Consider the following 17,181-nt stretch of genomic DNA (forward strand, 5'->3'; position numbering starts at 1 on the left):
CTGACTAGAAATACAATTTGGTAAATTTATGTATATAAAGCGCGATCTATCGACTTTACTAAGAATTAAATGATGTTCCAATAAGCAGCTTCGCATACAGCTCTTCTGTGCCTGACATTGGCCCCCTGTTCGGTTATTACTGGCAGTACTGAAAAATCTATAGTACACGTGACGTGAATCTATAGATTTTCAGTACTGCCAGTAAAAAACGACTAGCTACTGTGTCTGTTTGTGTCTTCTTGCTGGAAAGCAACCATACTGTGTGCTATTGATACCGATCCGGTACGGTCTACGGTTGTCGATTTTGGCGGGCTGAATTTCAGTTCGGCGTTTCGATAATTTGCATCGTAATTTATCTTTTGAGTCAATTTACGAAGGATAAATGATGGGGGACAAAGATAACGGTAAGATTCTGCATAATTTTTTCAATACTTGATTTAAACTTTTGTCTTTTCTCGTGAAAATAAATTACGGTTAGTCCGGTGAATAAATCTGGAAGAACATGGTCCGATAAACAAAACCTTTAATCGTTTGGAAAGCAAAGCTCTTCTTTTTGCGTCACATGTTCGATGTGAGCAAAAAAATTCGAACGACTTGTATTATTTTTCTTACGAAACAACCAAAAAAATAAATTCTCAAAAAGTTCTCGGTTTCTTCCGCAACCGGTATTTCCGCACAAAACGCATGTTTCGGCGTTTGTGATTACGATTACCACAATGGAATATATCATCAGCATTTCCAAAAACAATAATGTGCAGTAAATTGTTACACTCAGTCTCAAAAATAAGAAAGTTTATAGATATTTTGACAATAATGTTAATTTATTATTTTCAACTTTATTGCGGAGTGTGTTGATATATATACAGTAACTAAAAATGTACATAAATTAATTATATATTATTTTGTATATACATATATGAATATATATACATCATAAATATATATATATACACACACATACACACACACACACAAATATATAAAAAGTGATATTTGAAAGTAAAAGATATAGAATAATTTGTTTTTGATTGGTTGCACAGTTATAAGAAAACACGTTTACTTATAGCTCTTCAACATTTTGAGATTGTCTGTACTTACAAATACATTGTTTTTGTTAACATTTATGTGTGAGAAAGATTATTGTTGTTGTACATAATCTATAAATCTTGGAATTTTGAGTTACATTTACATAGCAACATATATATTTCTTATTGTATATCACACAAAAATATTGTTTGCTGATTACTTTTCACTGATCCCGCAAGAATAAAAACCCATAAAAATTAATTAATTGAAAATAAAGGTAAGAAAATAATTAGATTGTTGATATAAGTCAGTATTACACAGAAACATTAGTTTTGGTACAGAAACATAATAGTAACAATATAATATTGGGAAAAAACTATATATATATGCATCAATTGATATACATATGTTGATTGTACATTGAAAATCATGTACTTCCAAAACTATGCAACCAATCTGAAAATATTTGTTCTATTCTTTTACTTTTTCAGAAAACATCAGTTCTAATGTATCTCAATCTTCTCATGATCAACAATCACATCAACGTCCTGGCAATCAACAATCATCTTTTCATGATAAAAATCTTCGACATCGTACCAAACAACACTCTTCTCCATCTTCTCACAATAAACAATCATGTGACTTAGATCCTTCCCTCTATGGTACTAGGCAATTTACTAAATTTATTACATATATATATATATTTCTTATATTACAATTTATAAATTTTCTCCTGCAATGAATTCATACATAATGTGAAATTTACAAGTACTACTGTTCTATCTTTGTGCAGAGGGTTTCGACGATGCGGTGGAAGAGCGTATCATCAATGAGGAATACAAAATATGGAAGAAAAATACACCATTTCTTTACGACCTTGTGATGACACATGCTCTGGAATGGCCTTCTCTGACAGCCCAATGGCTGCCTGATGTCACCAGGCCAGAAGGCAAAGATTATTCAGTTCATAGGTTGATTTTAGGTACTCACACTTCCGATGAACAAAATCATCTACTGATTGCAAGCGTCCAATTGCCTAACGAGGATGCGCAATTTGACGCTTCTCATTACGACAATGAGAAAGGCGAATTTGGTGGATTTGGTTCTGTTAGCGGCAAGATTGAGATTGAAATTAAGATCAACCATGAAGGAGAAGTCAACAGAGCACGATATATGCCGCAGAATCCGTGCGTGATTGCAACAAAAACTCCCTCGAGCGATGTACTCGTTTTTGATTACACCAAACATCCCAGTAAGCCCGATCCTAATGGAGAATGTCATCCAGATTTAAGGTATTTGTGTGTGTGTTAAGAATACAAACATAGCGCATGAAGTACAATTATATACACTGTTACTTTTATATTATTATTTGCATATGTTATTATAATTTTAATGGCAGATTGCGCGGACATCAGAAAGAAGGTTACGGCCTCTCATGGAATCCAAATCTTAATGGATATTTACTTAGCGCATCTGATGATCACACTATTTGCTTGTGGGATATTAATGCCACACCAAAAGAGAATCGTGTTATCGATGCAAAAACTATATTCACAGGACACACAGCTGTAGTTGAGGATGTTGCTTGGCATTTGTTGCACGAATCATTGTTTGGTTCGGTTGCTGACGATCAAAAGCTCATGATTTGGGATACTAGGTAATTTATCTTTATATACATTTTACTTTTTTGAGAGTATGTTTAATGTGCCACTTAGCTTCGAGTTGTGCTTTTTGAGACCTACAATTTTTGATGAGATGAACTCTGAATTATCGAAAAGCGAAACAAGATTCTGCAGATTAGCATCACTTAGCTATATCTTGTTTCTATATATTTCAGATTAATAATATATATTTTAGTGTGACAAACATCTTTTTAGGCTGCGTTAAGAAACACCGCTCGTGTGCACTTTTATCGCTCATTAGATATAAAACAAAGATAGAATAACGCTCATGTGCACATAATTGATGTTTCCGAACACAGTCTTATTTGTACAAGTAGTTAAAACAAATTTCTGTTTAGAACAAAAGTGTCTTATATGTTTATATGTTTGTTGTAGTATGATTTAAATTTTGACTTGCGCAGATGCAACAATACCAGCAAGCCAAGTCACACTGTCGACGCCCACACTGCCGAGGTGAATTGCTTGAGTTTCAACCCGTACTCCGAATTCATCCTGGCAACCGGTAGCGCAGACAAAACAGTGGCTCTTTGGGACTTACGAAATCTCAAGTTGAAATTACATTCGTTCGAATCACACAAAGATGAGATCTTCCAAGTTCAATGGTCTCCTCACAATGAGACGATATTGGCGAGCAGTGGTACAGACAGACGATTACACGTTTGGGACCTTAGCAAGATCGGTGAAGAACAGTCTTCCGAAGATGCTGAGGATGGCCCGCCTGAGCTTTTGGTATAATTTTGATAAATTTCATAAATTATTATAATTTTATAAATATTCTCAATCACGTACACACAGAAAATAATTAATAGGCTGTTTTGATACAATTAATTTAAAACAGATTTTAAAACATGTTATGTGTGTTTCTAAATAAAAAATTTGTTAAATATGTCTACAGTTTATTCACGGAGGACACACTGCAAAGATCAGTGATTTTTCGTGGAATCCAAACGAGCCATGGGTTATATGTTCGGTTTCCGAAGACAACATAATGCAAGTATGGCAGATGGCGGAGAATATCTACAATGATGAGGAACCCGAAACACCAGGAAGCGAAATCGAGACTGGCGGCTCATAACGTGGGACGTAATTTATTAAATTATTCCGAGTCGTCCACCGATCATCGAGAACTGAACATTACTGTGCTATGTCATGTTAAAATACAACTCAATGTGATCACACATGAAACCACTTGTGTGGCAGAAAAAAAACGAACTCTTTTCAATTCGAGGAACACTATTCCTTGTCTTTAAGCATTAAGTTTATACATGAATTTTCCAACAAATATTTGTGTGCTAAAAACATTTTTATTGTTCCTTTTTGTTTTTGGACTCTTCGCAAGTCAATCTTGAAAAACAAAATGTGCATAATTGTTAAGATTCGTACATTTTATATGGTTCTGACTAAACGGATACTTCATATTTGTTCAGCAGATAATTCTAAAAGACACTTGCAAAAGAAAAGCGAGATAAAACTATTATAACAAAAATCGATAAAGATATCTTAAGCTAATTGACTAGCTAGACCAAAATAAACTATTAGTTTATACGAAATTACAGTCTTTTCACATATGAAGGTACTATTTCTCTGTCACAGCGGAAGCTCAAGTAAATCTAGGATGGGATTGTCAAGTACTTTTTCTACTTCTCGTTTTAAGCATGAGTAATAAAAAAAATTGATGTAAACAAATGATGTTAGTTTTTTTTTTTTTTGCGCTTTTTCCACTTTCCTTTATTGCAATATATTTGTAACTCACATATGTGTATAGTTCTTAATATAATTTAAAATAATAAGTTCAAGAGACGAATTTTTTCAGGCGTACAATATACGAGTTTGAAAAATGTTCTGTTTCTATAAGATTATTACTTGTGTGTGTGTGTGTGTGTGTACGTGTGTGAGTGAGATAAAAAAGAATTATTAATAAATTTTTTCTTTTTATCATTTGATTTGAACACAAATACGTCAAACGCGACAAAACCAGATCGATACTGTATCTTCGATGTATAAATTTTTCAACATGTACTTTTTTCGCACATACATATTGAAATTAGCACAAAAATCATTTTCTTGGCACTTTGCAAATACATATATAGGAATGTGTGTTCACACATATTCGAGATAAAATATACGTATATCTTGTTCCCACATTATAAAGCTATTTGTGAAAGCTCGTTGCGTATCTGTGTAAGTAAAGAATCTTCATATTCAAAGCTGTTCAACGACGTAGCATCCGCGCTGTCGATATTAGTAATTCTGAAAAAAACACAATTCGCCATTCACATATGTATCGTTTTTACTTTATATTCGAACTTTATATCTATCTATATCTTAGAACGAAAATAATTGATTTATATCGTTACCAAAATCTGCGCGTTAAGTGAACATCGCTTATAGAGCGTGTCTTATGCCAGCTGTGCAAAATTATTTGCAAAACCAGTAATTATTTATGAGCCAAGTTTTGGTATAAATTGTATGTAAATCGGCGTGAATTTTATTAAAACTAAACTCACCCTTTTGCGGTATCTTGTCGTTTAATACTATCCAGCAGATTCATTATGGAGGGCGTTAGGGTCGGACGAAATACCTGAAAAAAAAAAAATAATTGCGCGTGTTTGTACTTTCTCTAAAAATGATGACTGATGTCGCACACAAATTACTTACAGTTACGGCCGCACATCGTATTTCGCGGAGATCAATATTTCTAAAGAGATCGTGAATCAGCAACTCTTCTATGCTAACGAAGTGATTTTCTACCTCTGTGAATATCAATTCGAGAAATCTCACGACCTAAAATTGAACGTCCGACTTTTACACGTTCTTCGTTTAAATAAGCAATGCCGATTGTTTCTTAATCGATCGATTTATTACCTGAGGATACATTTCGATGTCTGATAGTTGGACGGTGGACGGTCTGAAGGTCAACAATTCGTAACCAGCACACATTTCAAACAGCATATGTCCTGAGATAACAATTCGTCTTGTTAAAATATCTACTTATTAATATACATACGTATATAGAAAATTATTATAAAATTAAAATTATTAACGTACATACATATAGAAAATCTACAAAAATAAAATAGTCTATTTAAATTTCTGATATTACACCTACCGAAACATATAATATCGATAGAAGTAGTGTGCGTTAATCGAGACGTTACGACAGGATGTATGCGACTTGTAAAACCCAGAAGGGTGTTCTCCAAACCAGCCAATCTGGCAACGCCATTTTGGATCACAACGTTACCCGAATGGAGATGTGTCACAATAGGAAATCCTCGTTCCTTCAGGAACATTAGCGCTTCCAATATTTGTCGCCCCATACGTTGCACTTGCGGCAACGTGAGCCCTTTACCTCGCGCGGCATATTTGTGAGACCAATCCTCGTTCCAGCAGTTCCGTTCGATCTGTTTTATGTGATATATTTTTGCTGCTATTTTATCAATGCGCAGCAATGCTCGAATTTTTTTTTGCAACTGCCGAAGATGTTTTCTGAGTGCTACGCCGTCTCGCTTTCTCCTTTACCACATTTACCTTCGTCATCGATACTGAGACGCGCGTCCCATCAGCGAAGCGTTGATTGTCCTTCAGCAGTTGCAAAATTCGAGTACTAATAGAGTACGATATAGATATCAATGTGTATATGTATATACGTATACAAGAATCAATAGATACGATCAAAAAACTTTCTTATTTAACGACTGAAAATATATCGTTTTTTTTGCCAGTTTTGATATTTTCTTTACATTAAAGATATCTTTGATGTTTAAGTCAAAAATATCCCATATCTTAAATTCAACTTTAAAGACACAAGCAAAAATATCTTTTAAATAATTAAAAAATTTAAAGATAAAAAGAATGATATTATTTGTTTTTTTGTTATTCTGCAAAAAAAAACAAACATACAATAAATATTTCTGCAAATTAAATCTGTACTCACGCCGTATATCAAGTCCTTGAGGCTTCCCTGATTAATAGGTTGCATCAGCACGATATAAATTTGATCTTCGTACTCGAGAAAATCAACGTGAAAAACAGGACAAACATACGGATGTTGTAAAGCCAGGAACAGATTATTCAAAATGTCTTTGGTGGAGGGACAAGTGGTCAGCGGACAATTCCGACTTAGCGGCACTAGGGTCAACAGTCTATCTGTCTTCAATGATGTATCTCTTACCATAAACCAATATTTATCTACCCTTGATCCTATAAATATGTAAAGTATTTATATATATGTATTTATTTATTTATTTATAATTTTCTACTTTCTAAAAGTATTTCTTAATTAAAAAAAGACCTGATTACACAATATTGTACGAATAAAAAATTTTATAGATGATTGATTTAGATATAAAATATATATTTTTTAAATATATCTCTAATATTTTACCATTAATATCTTTTAATCTTTCCTAAACCTTTTTTTAATTTATTACTATTTTATAATTGCTATTATACATAATGAACAAAATTTTCTTTTGTTTTTACACTTATATCAAAAGTCTATCAAAAAATGTACGATTCCCGAACTGGTGCATACGCTTTCGTTTGTAAATTGACATTTCGATAGGATCAAAAAGAAAAAAAAAAGGCTCACCAATATTATTAAGCTGTTTGATGAGAGCGAACCGCGGCGTTTTTTCGATATAGTCTCGACAGATCGACAAAGCACGATCACGGGATCTCTTTTCCATTTCCATGTACTCGACTCCGTCTTCGCTGACAGATTTTGATCCATGATTCAGCGCCGTGTAACGCCCGTTCCTATCAATTACACATAAAACTATTTAACTATATCTCGTGTTCCGCTTTTTCCTCCTCTTATTTTTCTTTCCGACCTGTTCGCTGAAAGAATGGAACTCGTAGCATTATTTCAAATACAGATCGATATATTACATCCTGTATATCTGACCGTTAAAGCCGCAATAATCTATGCATTCTTAGTAGTTGATCGATGTCGAAAGGTTTTCTAGTTATTAAAATAATAATAATTATACATATATATGTGTGTATATAAATACGCGGCAGTAGTTTAAATAAACTCTCCGGACTATTTAAATTTACTACTCCTTTGCAAATATTCGTACTGACATTGTATGCGCCAGTTGTTAAATGTTGCGTGAGATGTTGCAAAAACCATATTATGTGTGTTATACAAATATCATGTACAGAGAGTTAAAAGCGTTTTCTACCTGTGATCCGACGTTGACGCGTAGTTTCGCGTAGTTTGACTATACAGTTCCTGTGTATTATCGCGCCTCCGGCACCAACAAAAGCGGCTTAGATTCGCGAACCACGGATTATCACGATGTGTACCACTAACGCGCCACGCCGCTCTACGACTGTAAGAGGTTTCACATCCAATAAGAAAATCACAATAACCGATTTTACAGATCGTGTACAGTCTCGCAGTCATTTGTGTATACGGAAGACTCCCGCGCGCAAGAGACGCGGTAATTGAATTATTATCGGAACATATTAAATTATTCAGAAAGATCAATCTGTCAATAATCTAGAAATTATGTAAGTAATTAAATAAATTTTGGCAATATTTTTTTTTTTTTTTTTAGATGTTCTGTTGTTTTCCTTATTGTTCGATTACCTGCGCACAGCGACTCGAAAATTTCCGTCTATCCGCTCGTAATCGCCCGCTGGAAAACTTCGGTGAACATCCTGATGACGTGCGCACACAGCCATTATTAATCAGATATTTTTTTCGCGAAATAAATATTATTTGTTTTTAAATGCGTGCGACGATCGTGTTGAAATTCGCGATAATGAAAAATTGACTTGATTTGAACGCGAGAGTGTTCTAGCTTGCTTCAAGCGTCTCGAAGATAGATCTGTGTGTGTCGTCACGGAAGGTGAATTAACACACAAGGTTTATAAACAGAACAGACGTAATGCCCGGAGATACACGATGGAAAGATGTGTACAATTGTGATGGATGATTTGCAGAATACAATGATGTCATGCGAGCAATATCCAACTGCAATATTTGCGATTACACACAATGCCTGGTAATTGATTTCTCGTGGAAGCAACAAGTAATAATTGTTTCTAATATATTATTATTATTATTATTATTTTATATATATATATATATATATATATATATATGTATACAATGTTTCCGCGCGGTAATAGACGTACAATCCTTCGTGAGCAGATGGAGAGAGTTATACCGAGTCGCGAAAAGTCCTGTATTATTTTGCGAGATTCGCGATAGTTACCGAGATCTTAATTAACAAAGATCCGCGCGAATAAGCACGCATCGGGCTGTCTTACGCGCGTAAGACGACACGCGCTCACGTTGTTACCCGCAATGTATCTCATAGGAGCTAATATAACGGTATAGGGTAAAAGACCCAATTACTGTCACCTGTCCAATTACTGTCACCCTAAGCTATTTTATTTAAAATATTAAATAAATCCTAAAAAGTTATGCATGAAAACAATCTAACATAGAATTTTAAGTGCAATTAATATAACACAAAAAAAATCCAGCACTCAACATTCGTGTCTCATTTCTTTCATTTTAGGGGTGACAGTAATAGCTCTCGCATCTCGTTCTTTTTTAATTATTACATTTATAAATAAAAAAAAAAAAAATAGAGATTTTGAGAGACGGTATTATTTTGTTCCTTATATCAGAGACATCGGATAATATCAGATAAGAAGAAAAACACATGTTTTTGACAAATAAGTAGTAAAAACAATTTTACTACTTATTTATTAGTATATGAGTTTATATTAGTATATGAGTTTATTATTCAGGTGACAGTAATTGGGTCTTTTACCCTATAACATATACGTAATAAAAAATAACCGCGCGAAGCGTAAAGACAGCCCAATGCAATCCGCCTTATTCGCGGATCTTTGTTAATTAAGATAGTCAGTAACTATTGTGCAAATCTCTCGCAAACTGTTATAAGACTTTTCGATTCAGTTTTACTCCTTTTACCTGTTTACGACAGATTCAATTGTCGGACACCTGTATATAATTACCATTGCTTCGTAGATAAAATGATAATGATATAATGTTTATAATATAGACCAAAAGTTTTAATAATTATGAGATGTTACTTATTTTGTTTATATATATATGTTTTATGTAAAAATTCTATATCAATACAAGAGACATATATCTAAATGTGTGTGTATTCAATATTGCTTTTTCACGCGCCGAGTGAAACGCGTTTTTAAGATCTTATAATTTTAAAACAGCACATTAAAAAGAGATCCTGCGACTCATTAATTCCGTAGGTTTATATGATTCCATCAATTTCATAACAAACTCCATAAAAATGTGTGTCTTTACATAATAAACTTCGTACTTATTTTTTTCTTGGAAATTTTCAAAGACAATTCTATGAAAAAAAATTTTATCGCTTTTTTTTTCTGTAACTATATCAACTTCGTGTATGTGCGCTCTAACAAATGGCACCTGAATCTCGGCGTTAGCTGAGTTCAGCTGATTCGAAAATCAGACGCGATATTAAAGCTCTGACGATCTATCACGTTCGATCTGTGTCTTATACCCACTTGACGTCACCCTGATCCTTGTATCCTCGTGCAACCGACACGCGGCTGAAGAGCAGCCGCGCCAGACTGTCCAGCTTGTTCGCCAGCTGATGACCCTTGTCGTCTTCGCTCTCGTTCTCGTCTTCGGTGCTGACGCTGCAACCGCGTCGCAACGATCCCCGTGCCGAGCTTATCGCTCGAGTGTTCAGCTCGGTTGCGCTCTGCGTTCTCCGATTGACGGCGCGACGGCGACGTCGGGTGCTCGAATGACCGGTGCTGCGATGCTGACAGAACCGATCGTGACCGGTCACCTCGGATTCACGGCTCCGTTGTCCTCCGTCGCCCTCATCCTTCTTGTTTAAACTCTGATAGAGATTGAACATTCTTGCGCGTCACAAGTCTCTCTCGTCTACTCTCGACTAGTAGAATGTTACTTGGTCCTCGGCGTGTCTGAAATTTCTTCAACCCCCCCAAGCAATTTAACTGATTTATCGTAACGAATTTTTTTCTCAGACTGTCATTTTAAAATACGCGCGTAGTACCTACGTGAAATGTTCAATGGACAAACATATCTGAAGTATAATTGTTTTCTATTAAAAATAATGGAAATTTTTATACATAGGATGTTCGATGTAATAATCGTTGGGCAGAGGATTGCACTGATTGTAAGTCAAAAAGTTCTTTATCACTTTGTTCGCAATAATTACCGCAATAATTACTTAAATTAACAAAGATCCGTGAATAAGCATGTATATATGTATACAGAGTGTCTGATAAAGACCGTATCACCGCTGGTAGGCAGATAGAAGGGATTATACTGAGTCGAAAAGTTCTTTACCATTTTGCGAAATTCGCAATAATTAACGAGTTCTTAATAAATAAAGATCCGCGAATGAGCGTGCAGCCACGTGCAAAATGACAGCTGTCATTTTTTCGCGCGCTCGTAAGTACGCCGTAGCAACGGAATGAGAGAAACTAATTTCGACTCAGTTTTACTCCTTTTACCTACCTACGAGAGATTTTACATTAATTGTCGGACACTCTGTATGTATGTATATATATACATATATTCACGGATCTTTTTTAATTAAAATCTCGGTAATTGTTGGGAATCTCGTAAAGTAGTAAAGAACTTTTCGACTTAGCGTAACCTTCTCTATCTACCCACGAACAATTGTACGGTTTATTATCGAACAATCTGTACATTGTTCCTGTTCGAATAGAAAATTATACAAAGGACAAAATTAAAAATTGTTCTTATGTAGATTAATTGTTTTTAAATGTCAAATTAGAATTTTACATATCTTCTTGACTTTTTTTAATACTAATTTGTTTGTTTGTAGATTTTTATTTTGATTGTAAAAGAACAAACAAGAGAAAAAGCTTTTTTAATTAAGCTCTTTGTGCGCGATATTTAACTCTTATCGATAAAGCACTCTTTTTTTAGCATTTCTTGTCGGATTTTTCCTCTGACCTTTTTGATTTCGCTCAAGTGAATTATCGCAAATCAAACGCCGCGAGATATACACGCGGATGCATTATTAAACGACGGAATTCGTCTCGCTATTAATACTTCTTTCGATGAGATTTCAGATCGATAAAGCGAATAAAATTTATTCGTTGGAAATTTATTCGTTTGCCTGCGTAAGAAACAGGATGTTCCATCTCTCAAATCTCTCGGGACGAAGAATCGCGTTACCATTAAAATTTACTCGACCAGAAAGAGAGAGAGAGAAAAAGAGAGAGAAATATAAGTACAGAGAAAGTTATTTTGTGTTTTGTAAAAAATATTACGCGATGGAATTAAAATTTTTCTTCATACGGATTTTTTTTAAAAATGTGCCGTAATACAATTGGATTATTTAATACAATTAATGTAACAGTATTGTCAAGGATTATTTTCTATTAAATTAGTATTGAGCTATTAAGCTTAAGTAGCTTTTGGCGCAGAGTATATATCGATCGCTCGGGATTCCTAGGTAAACTAGTACAAACTATTAAAGTTTTACGTTGTTAGAATAACTATTACACTTTCTTTTACCGCCGAATCCAAATTTAATTAATTTTTTAATTAAATGTGTAATAAATCAATAAGAACATGTATATATACATGTATATGTAGCTTTATATCATTCTCCGTTCTTCGCTGACATTAAAGCGTATTGATCAACGAGTGTAATAATCCCTTGCAATGGACGTAGTAAATTATAATATGCAACTTACCGCCAATTAAATTGCAAAACGCCTCTTTGATATTAAAATTTTCTCATAAAATATCACAAATAAGTTGGTCCACAAAAATCGTTGGTCGTCGAAATGTCTATAAATAATATAGACATATAAATATGTTATCGAGAACGTGTTCGCAAGTTTACGAAAAAGATTTTTTTGTGTTCAAGTTATTTTGTGTAGCTTCAAATAAATTCCAGTTCAATTTACAGATATTTTTTTTCCAATATATAATGACAATAAAGTTATCAAAATATCTTTTTATGTATTTTGATATTTATATATATATGTATATATACACAATACACACACATATGTATATATATAATATATATATATACATAAATATATGCGAACGCGGCAGAACAGAGGTGAGAATCGGAAAAGGAATAATTCTTGATGAAAGAATAATGTAGAATAAAATTTTTGCGCGCGAGACTTAATATTCGTTAATAACGATTTAAAACCGTGAAAAATTAATATTACATTAACTCTTTGTTTAATAACCTGCTATCATACATATATACGTGTTTCACAATAACAATTATCATTACGTTCATCCTTCAAAAAGCAGAATACACTGTTCAATAAAGTTTTAGAACATTTGAATTTTACACAAATAAAGTATAAATAATTTTACTAATAATAATCTCATGAGTTTAACTGCTTTATATTAAATAAAAAAGAGAGTACTTTTTAAAATTAATAACTGCGCTATCGCAAGATATTTATTTGATTATGTGTATAACGCAAGGTTATTAGCGACGTTTTTTCTAAGCGTAACTAAAATGTAAATTGTTATTTATTTTTTAATCTTCAAACTCAATTTCTTCGAAAACAAAACGTTTTACAGAAAAAAAATATTTTTCTACATTATTTTTCATTTATTTTTTTCTTATCCGTTTTCTCGATCACCACCTCTGCCGCACCCTGTATATACATATATCTTATGTAACAATTTTTTCACACACGAAAATAAACTGTATTTTTGCAGTAACAAAATATTGTAAGAGAATCCGTGCGTGTTGCTTGGCAACGAAATACGCGATATATTGCGCGATCGATAGTCATGTACATTCTGTAAATTTTTTGAGAGAACATTTAATATGAATATTTTAAACAAAGTAGTACAAACGTGTGCAAAAATAAAATGCAGCAAAACTGCAATGTCTAAAGTAACATTAAATACTTGAATCAATTGAATCAGAAACTGTCTCGGTTATATGTTGGTTTTGCTACGCGCGCTTTTCATGTTTTCGCGTCCACGCGTAGAAATTTTTCAGATTTTTTTCGATTAAGTAAGATGGTGAATCCAGGTCTCTTCTCCTATTGTAGAAATGGAAAGCGCAACGATGCAGTCATTTTTTCTTTCGGGAGCGGTGAAATATATGTTCAGAGATGAAGTTTCCGAAATTGCTATCGAGAGACCGTGAGGCAGTGAATATATTAGGCGCGTATTTGTCTATTATACGGGGGCACGCGTGTCCGTTCCGCGCCGCGGCAAAATCACGCGACTTGAGATAGGACGCGCAGGCGAATGACACTCGGCGGCCACCGAGCAGCGAGGCTGGGTGGACACTGATGAGGAACGCGCGATCCCGGCGGTGGTTGGCCGCGACCGACCCGGCGCGACACAGATTCCGTTCCGCGCAACCACCCTGCCGTGCTTCTCATCCTACCCGATATGTAAGGTAAACGCACCGATGGCCGAATTTTGTATGTAACAAGGAAACTCTGACAATTCGTGAATTTCTTGTCCACATGTGAGAGAGATTTATGACAGAACTTCAACGCGTTCTTCGTTCTTTTTTTTTCATAATTATATACACGAGCTTGGAGCAATTAAAATATAACACAATACTATAGTCTTAATTGCATGTAGCGAAATAACGAACTTCTGCAAAAAGGAAACAATTTCAGATATTTTTCTCGATGTTTACTTACAAAAAAAATTTACATGTAAATATAATAATTATATAATAATTATATAATAATAATCATATTTATATTAAAAAAAAAAAAAAACTAAATAAAAATAAATTATATAATACATATTTTGTTAATCTTTTGATAAAAAAGTTAGTCGTTTATGCAACATTTATTATATATAACTCTAAATAGAGATTTAGAGATCAGTGTGAGAGATATCATATTGATAAGTTTTTTACAATTATTTTATTTTTAAGAATGGAGATACAAAATAACGTGTGTATAATAAAATATTTGTAATGTTGTTTCAGTAAGTTTACAATTTGTTTAATTGTTCTTGTTCTACTGCAAGTTTATATTGAAATTCCCATTGTTTCACATTACTACCATATAGCTGTAATTCAAACAAATACATACACACACATATATATATATATATATATATATATATATATATATATATACATACATGTACTAATGTATCAATAACTATAGTAAATACATCATTGAATACAATTTTAGACTTACGCGTGCCACAAATTCCAAAACAGACTTGTAAGAAATCTCATTTTCTGCACGAGACCCCCATTTATACTCGACTTGCGTTGTGTTATTTTTCTCTGTACTTATCCGCGTAAGATATTTCTCGTTTACAAACTCCTATAAACAAATACATATCCTTTACATTGCATTGCATTAGATTATAATGCATTATTAAATATAATTTGATTCTTACAACTGTCACCAACTGTTTAACATCACCAAAATAATCATGATGAAAATTGTCAAGCGTAATAATATCCAAAGTGCAAAGAAAACTCCACAATAATTCTGCACAAATGTTTCATCATTAATGTTGTATTATTAATGTTGTATTTATAATATCAAATATAAATAAAAAATAAAGTTACCTTCTTTGCATGATTCACCATGCATAAAAATATGTAACAGCACAAGAAATAACAACACTTGTTTATTTTTATCTTTGAACTTAAGATGTGGAATAGAGTTTTCTAATTCGTTTACCAAGATGTATTTATTGCCTTCAACTTCTATCAGTTTGTATCCAAATACCTTTTCAAATATTAACAAAATTTCTTCAAAACTTGTAACTTTATATTCTCTAATTTAATTCTACATTCAAGAATACTTCATAGAAAAATTAATAAATTGAGAGCAATTTTATAATATAAAATGACAAAGATAATATACCCCAGACAAGTGCCTTTTAACTCTATCTATAACTGAACGAAATTGTTTCACATTTCCATTTAATACATGTTTAATAATATGATTTTTCTGTATAGGCTGTTTGCTACGATCTGCCACAAGTAGATATCTTATTATGTTGCCGCTTAGGTGTATTTCTTCTTCATCTTCCATGCTCATGTTGTACAGTGTTCTGTTCAGTGATTGAGACTGTGATTGCGAGCATCTGGTACTTCGATGAGATACACTAGGTTGAGAGCTTGCAACAGAATAAGAATCTACAGAAAACATATCCTCAAGACTTTCAGGATCATCCTGAGTTTCTCTGTATCTTCTCTTTTTGTCTGTGAACACGTCAATTTCTGCTCATTACAATAGGACAAAGCAAAAAGTTTGGCTTCTTGTAAATTTTCTTTTTGTTTTATCTATACACGAGATTTTAAGTAAGAAAAACAAACTCTAAAATAGTGATTTTGTTGTTTCTCTTTAAAACTACTCTCTACAAAATCAAATATACAACATAAGATATATTACTCATTTTGCTAGATATCAGAGGACTCCACGGATTGTCACTTCGAAATTAGTCACTGAAGTTCAATATATTTATATATATATTTGACAAAAGATCTATCGTGTTGCGCTTTTTCTTTTTCTTTTCTATAATATTTTGTATAAATCGTGAGCGCTCTTGGTTCTGAAAGGCTTGAATAATAAACTTTTATATCAATTCTCATCTACAGGCATACACAATAACGTAAACACCGAAAGGAAGCACAAAACGAAACCGTATACAGAAGATTAGGTTAGGTTAGGTTAAGTTAATACTGGTTACTGGTGTCCTTATGGCACAGTGGACCCTTGTTGCTAGTCCATACGCCATTCTAAGCGGTTAGGTAAATATTAGAACCAGTCTACAATCAGAAAGAAGCCTGAGAGCGGCCAGGTCCATAAGAGAATGTGTAATCACTTTTCGGCCCCGTAAACTAGCGCATGCACCACGGGTGGTACACATTGGAACTACGCAGCCAGTCCACGAGCGACATGTCGGTACGCTATGTCCACAGCGTGCGGTTCTATTCCGTGCTATGTGCACGCGTTCACATGGTCATCTTCTTCAGGCGTGTATATTCGCGAGCGTGGATTTGATTTCTTTTGAAATTTAAAATGATCGGAGTCGCGTGATGAGAAGATACGAAAGGAGAACAGAAAAGGATAAAAAAAAACATTGCAACTTTCCACACAACATAAATGTGATATACAAGAAAAGATGTGATAGTGAAGAAAATAATATTATTTTAGCGAGCAGCATCAGAACTCGTGGAGTGTATCATCTCCTTTTACATCATCATTTGCTGCTTTTGCTTTATAAATTTTATTTTATTTTATCAAAAACTACATATATACGTATAAATACAAATTACACAAAAAGACATGTATATTACACAAAGGTGTTTTGCCGATACACAAATATATACGTCTGAAAAGTTGCAATTCCAAAAAGAATATCTATTACTCTGCTTTATTACAATTCTTTATCAGTGTGTTTTTCAATTTTCAAGTTTCATTTTACAATTTTTTATACATT

The 17,181-nt window shown here is 33.5% G+C and overlaps 3 protein-coding genes across 9 annotated transcripts; 1 reads left to right on the forward strand and 2 right to left on the reverse strand.

Annotated features, from left to right (window-relative positions):
- The first annotated feature begins 232 nt into the window (after window positions 1-232).
- Window positions 233-4,394, forward strand: LOC109859881 (probable histone-binding protein Caf1). Of its 2 annotated transcripts, XM_020438572.1 has the most exons (6): window positions 233-404; window positions 1,518-1,688; window positions 1,820-2,318; window positions 2,426-2,683; window positions 3,110-3,437; window positions 3,604-4,394. In XM_020438572.1, exons 1-6 carry the CDS (start codon window positions 383-385, stop codon window positions 3,781-3,783), a joined length of 1,458 nt encoding a protein of 485 aa, XP_020294161.1. In that variant the 5' UTR covers window positions 233-382; the 3' UTR covers window positions 3,784-4,394. The 2 variants fall into 2 exon arrangements, with proteins under 2 accessions (XP_020294161.1, XP_020294162.1); XM_020438573.1 differs by lacking the exon at window positions 1,518-1,688.
- LOC109859880 (slowpoke-binding protein) lies at window positions 3,781-14,012 on the reverse strand. 6 transcript variants are annotated; one of them, XM_020438569.1, is made up of 11 exons: window positions 13,648-14,012; window positions 12,453-12,549; window positions 10,251-10,688; window positions 7,303-7,469; window positions 6,646-6,911; window positions 5,818-6,112; window positions 5,574-5,665; window positions 5,367-5,492; window positions 5,216-5,289; window positions 5,066-5,116; window positions 4,868-4,958 (listed from the first exon to the last, which is right to left on the reverse strand). In XM_020438569.1, coding segments are annotated over exons 3-11 (1,434 nt in total). In that variant the 5' UTR covers window positions 10,613-10,688; window positions 12,453-12,549; window positions 13,648-14,012; the 3' UTR covers window positions 4,868-4,957. The 6 variants fall into 6 exon arrangements, with proteins under 6 accessions (XP_020294154.1, XP_020294155.1, XP_020294157.1 ...); XM_020438565.1 differs by lacking the exon at window positions 5,066-5,116 and having other exon boundaries at window positions 3,781-4,958; XM_020438566.1 differs by lacking the exon at window positions 5,066-5,116 and having other exon boundaries at window positions 3,781-4,958; window positions 13,594-14,012.
- A 640-nt stretch (window positions 14,013-14,652) lies between these two features.
- On the reverse strand, window positions 14,653-16,538 carry LOC109859886 (non-structural maintenance of chromosomes element 3 homolog). The gene is made up of 6 exons (XM_020438579.1): window positions 16,131-16,538; window positions 15,600-15,940; window positions 15,299-15,461; window positions 15,124-15,218; window positions 14,916-15,047; window positions 14,653-14,781 (listed from the first exon to the last, which is right to left on the reverse strand). Exons 1-6 carry the CDS (start codon window positions 16,132-16,134, stop codon window positions 14,704-14,706), a joined length of 813 nt encoding a protein of 270 aa, XP_020294168.1. The 5' UTR covers window positions 16,135-16,538; the 3' UTR covers window positions 14,653-14,703.
- Window positions 16,539-17,181: the final 643 nt, after the last annotated feature.

The sequence above is a fragment of the Pseudomyrmex gracilis genome, unplaced genomic scaffold (assembly GCF_002006095.1).
Source record: "Pseudomyrmex gracilis isolate BER0280 unplaced genomic scaffold, ASM200609v1 scaffold_298, whole genome shotgun sequence".
NCBI lineage: Eukaryota > Metazoa > Arthropoda > Insecta > Hymenoptera > Formicidae > Pseudomyrmex > Pseudomyrmex gracilis.

Coding starts and splice junctions, on each gene's coding strand:
- LOC109859880 (XM_020438565.1), bottom strand. CDS start 10,612: ATGTTCAATCTCTATCAGAGTTTAAACAAGAAGGATGAGGGCGACGGA. Junction 5,290..5,366: donor TACGATGTGCGGCCGTAACT/GTAAGTAATTTG, acceptor TTTTTTTTTCAG/GTATTTCGTCCGACCCTAAC. Junction 4,959..5,215: donor CGACAAGATACCGCAAAAGG/GTGAGTTTAGTT, acceptor TGTTTTTTTCAG/AATTACTAATATCGACAGCG.
- LOC109859886 (XM_020438579.1), bottom strand. Junction 15,462..15,599: donor TTAAAAGGCACTTGTCTGGG/GTATATTATCTT, acceptor ATATTTGAAAAG/GTATTTGGATACAAACTGAT. Junction 15,219..15,298: donor TGGTGAATCATGCAAAGAAG/GTAACTTTATTT, acceptor ACATTTGTGCAG/AATTATTGTGGAGTTTTCTT.
- LOC109859881 (XM_020438572.1), top strand. CDS start 383: ATGATGGGGGACAAAGATAACG. Junction 405..1,517: donor GATGGGGGACAAAGATAACG/GTAAGATTCTGC, acceptor TTACTTTTTCAG/AAAACATCAGTTCTAATGTA. Junction 2,319..2,425: donor GAATGTCATCCAGATTTAAG/GTATTTGTGTGT, acceptor TTTTAATGGCAG/ATTGCGCGGACATCAGAAAG.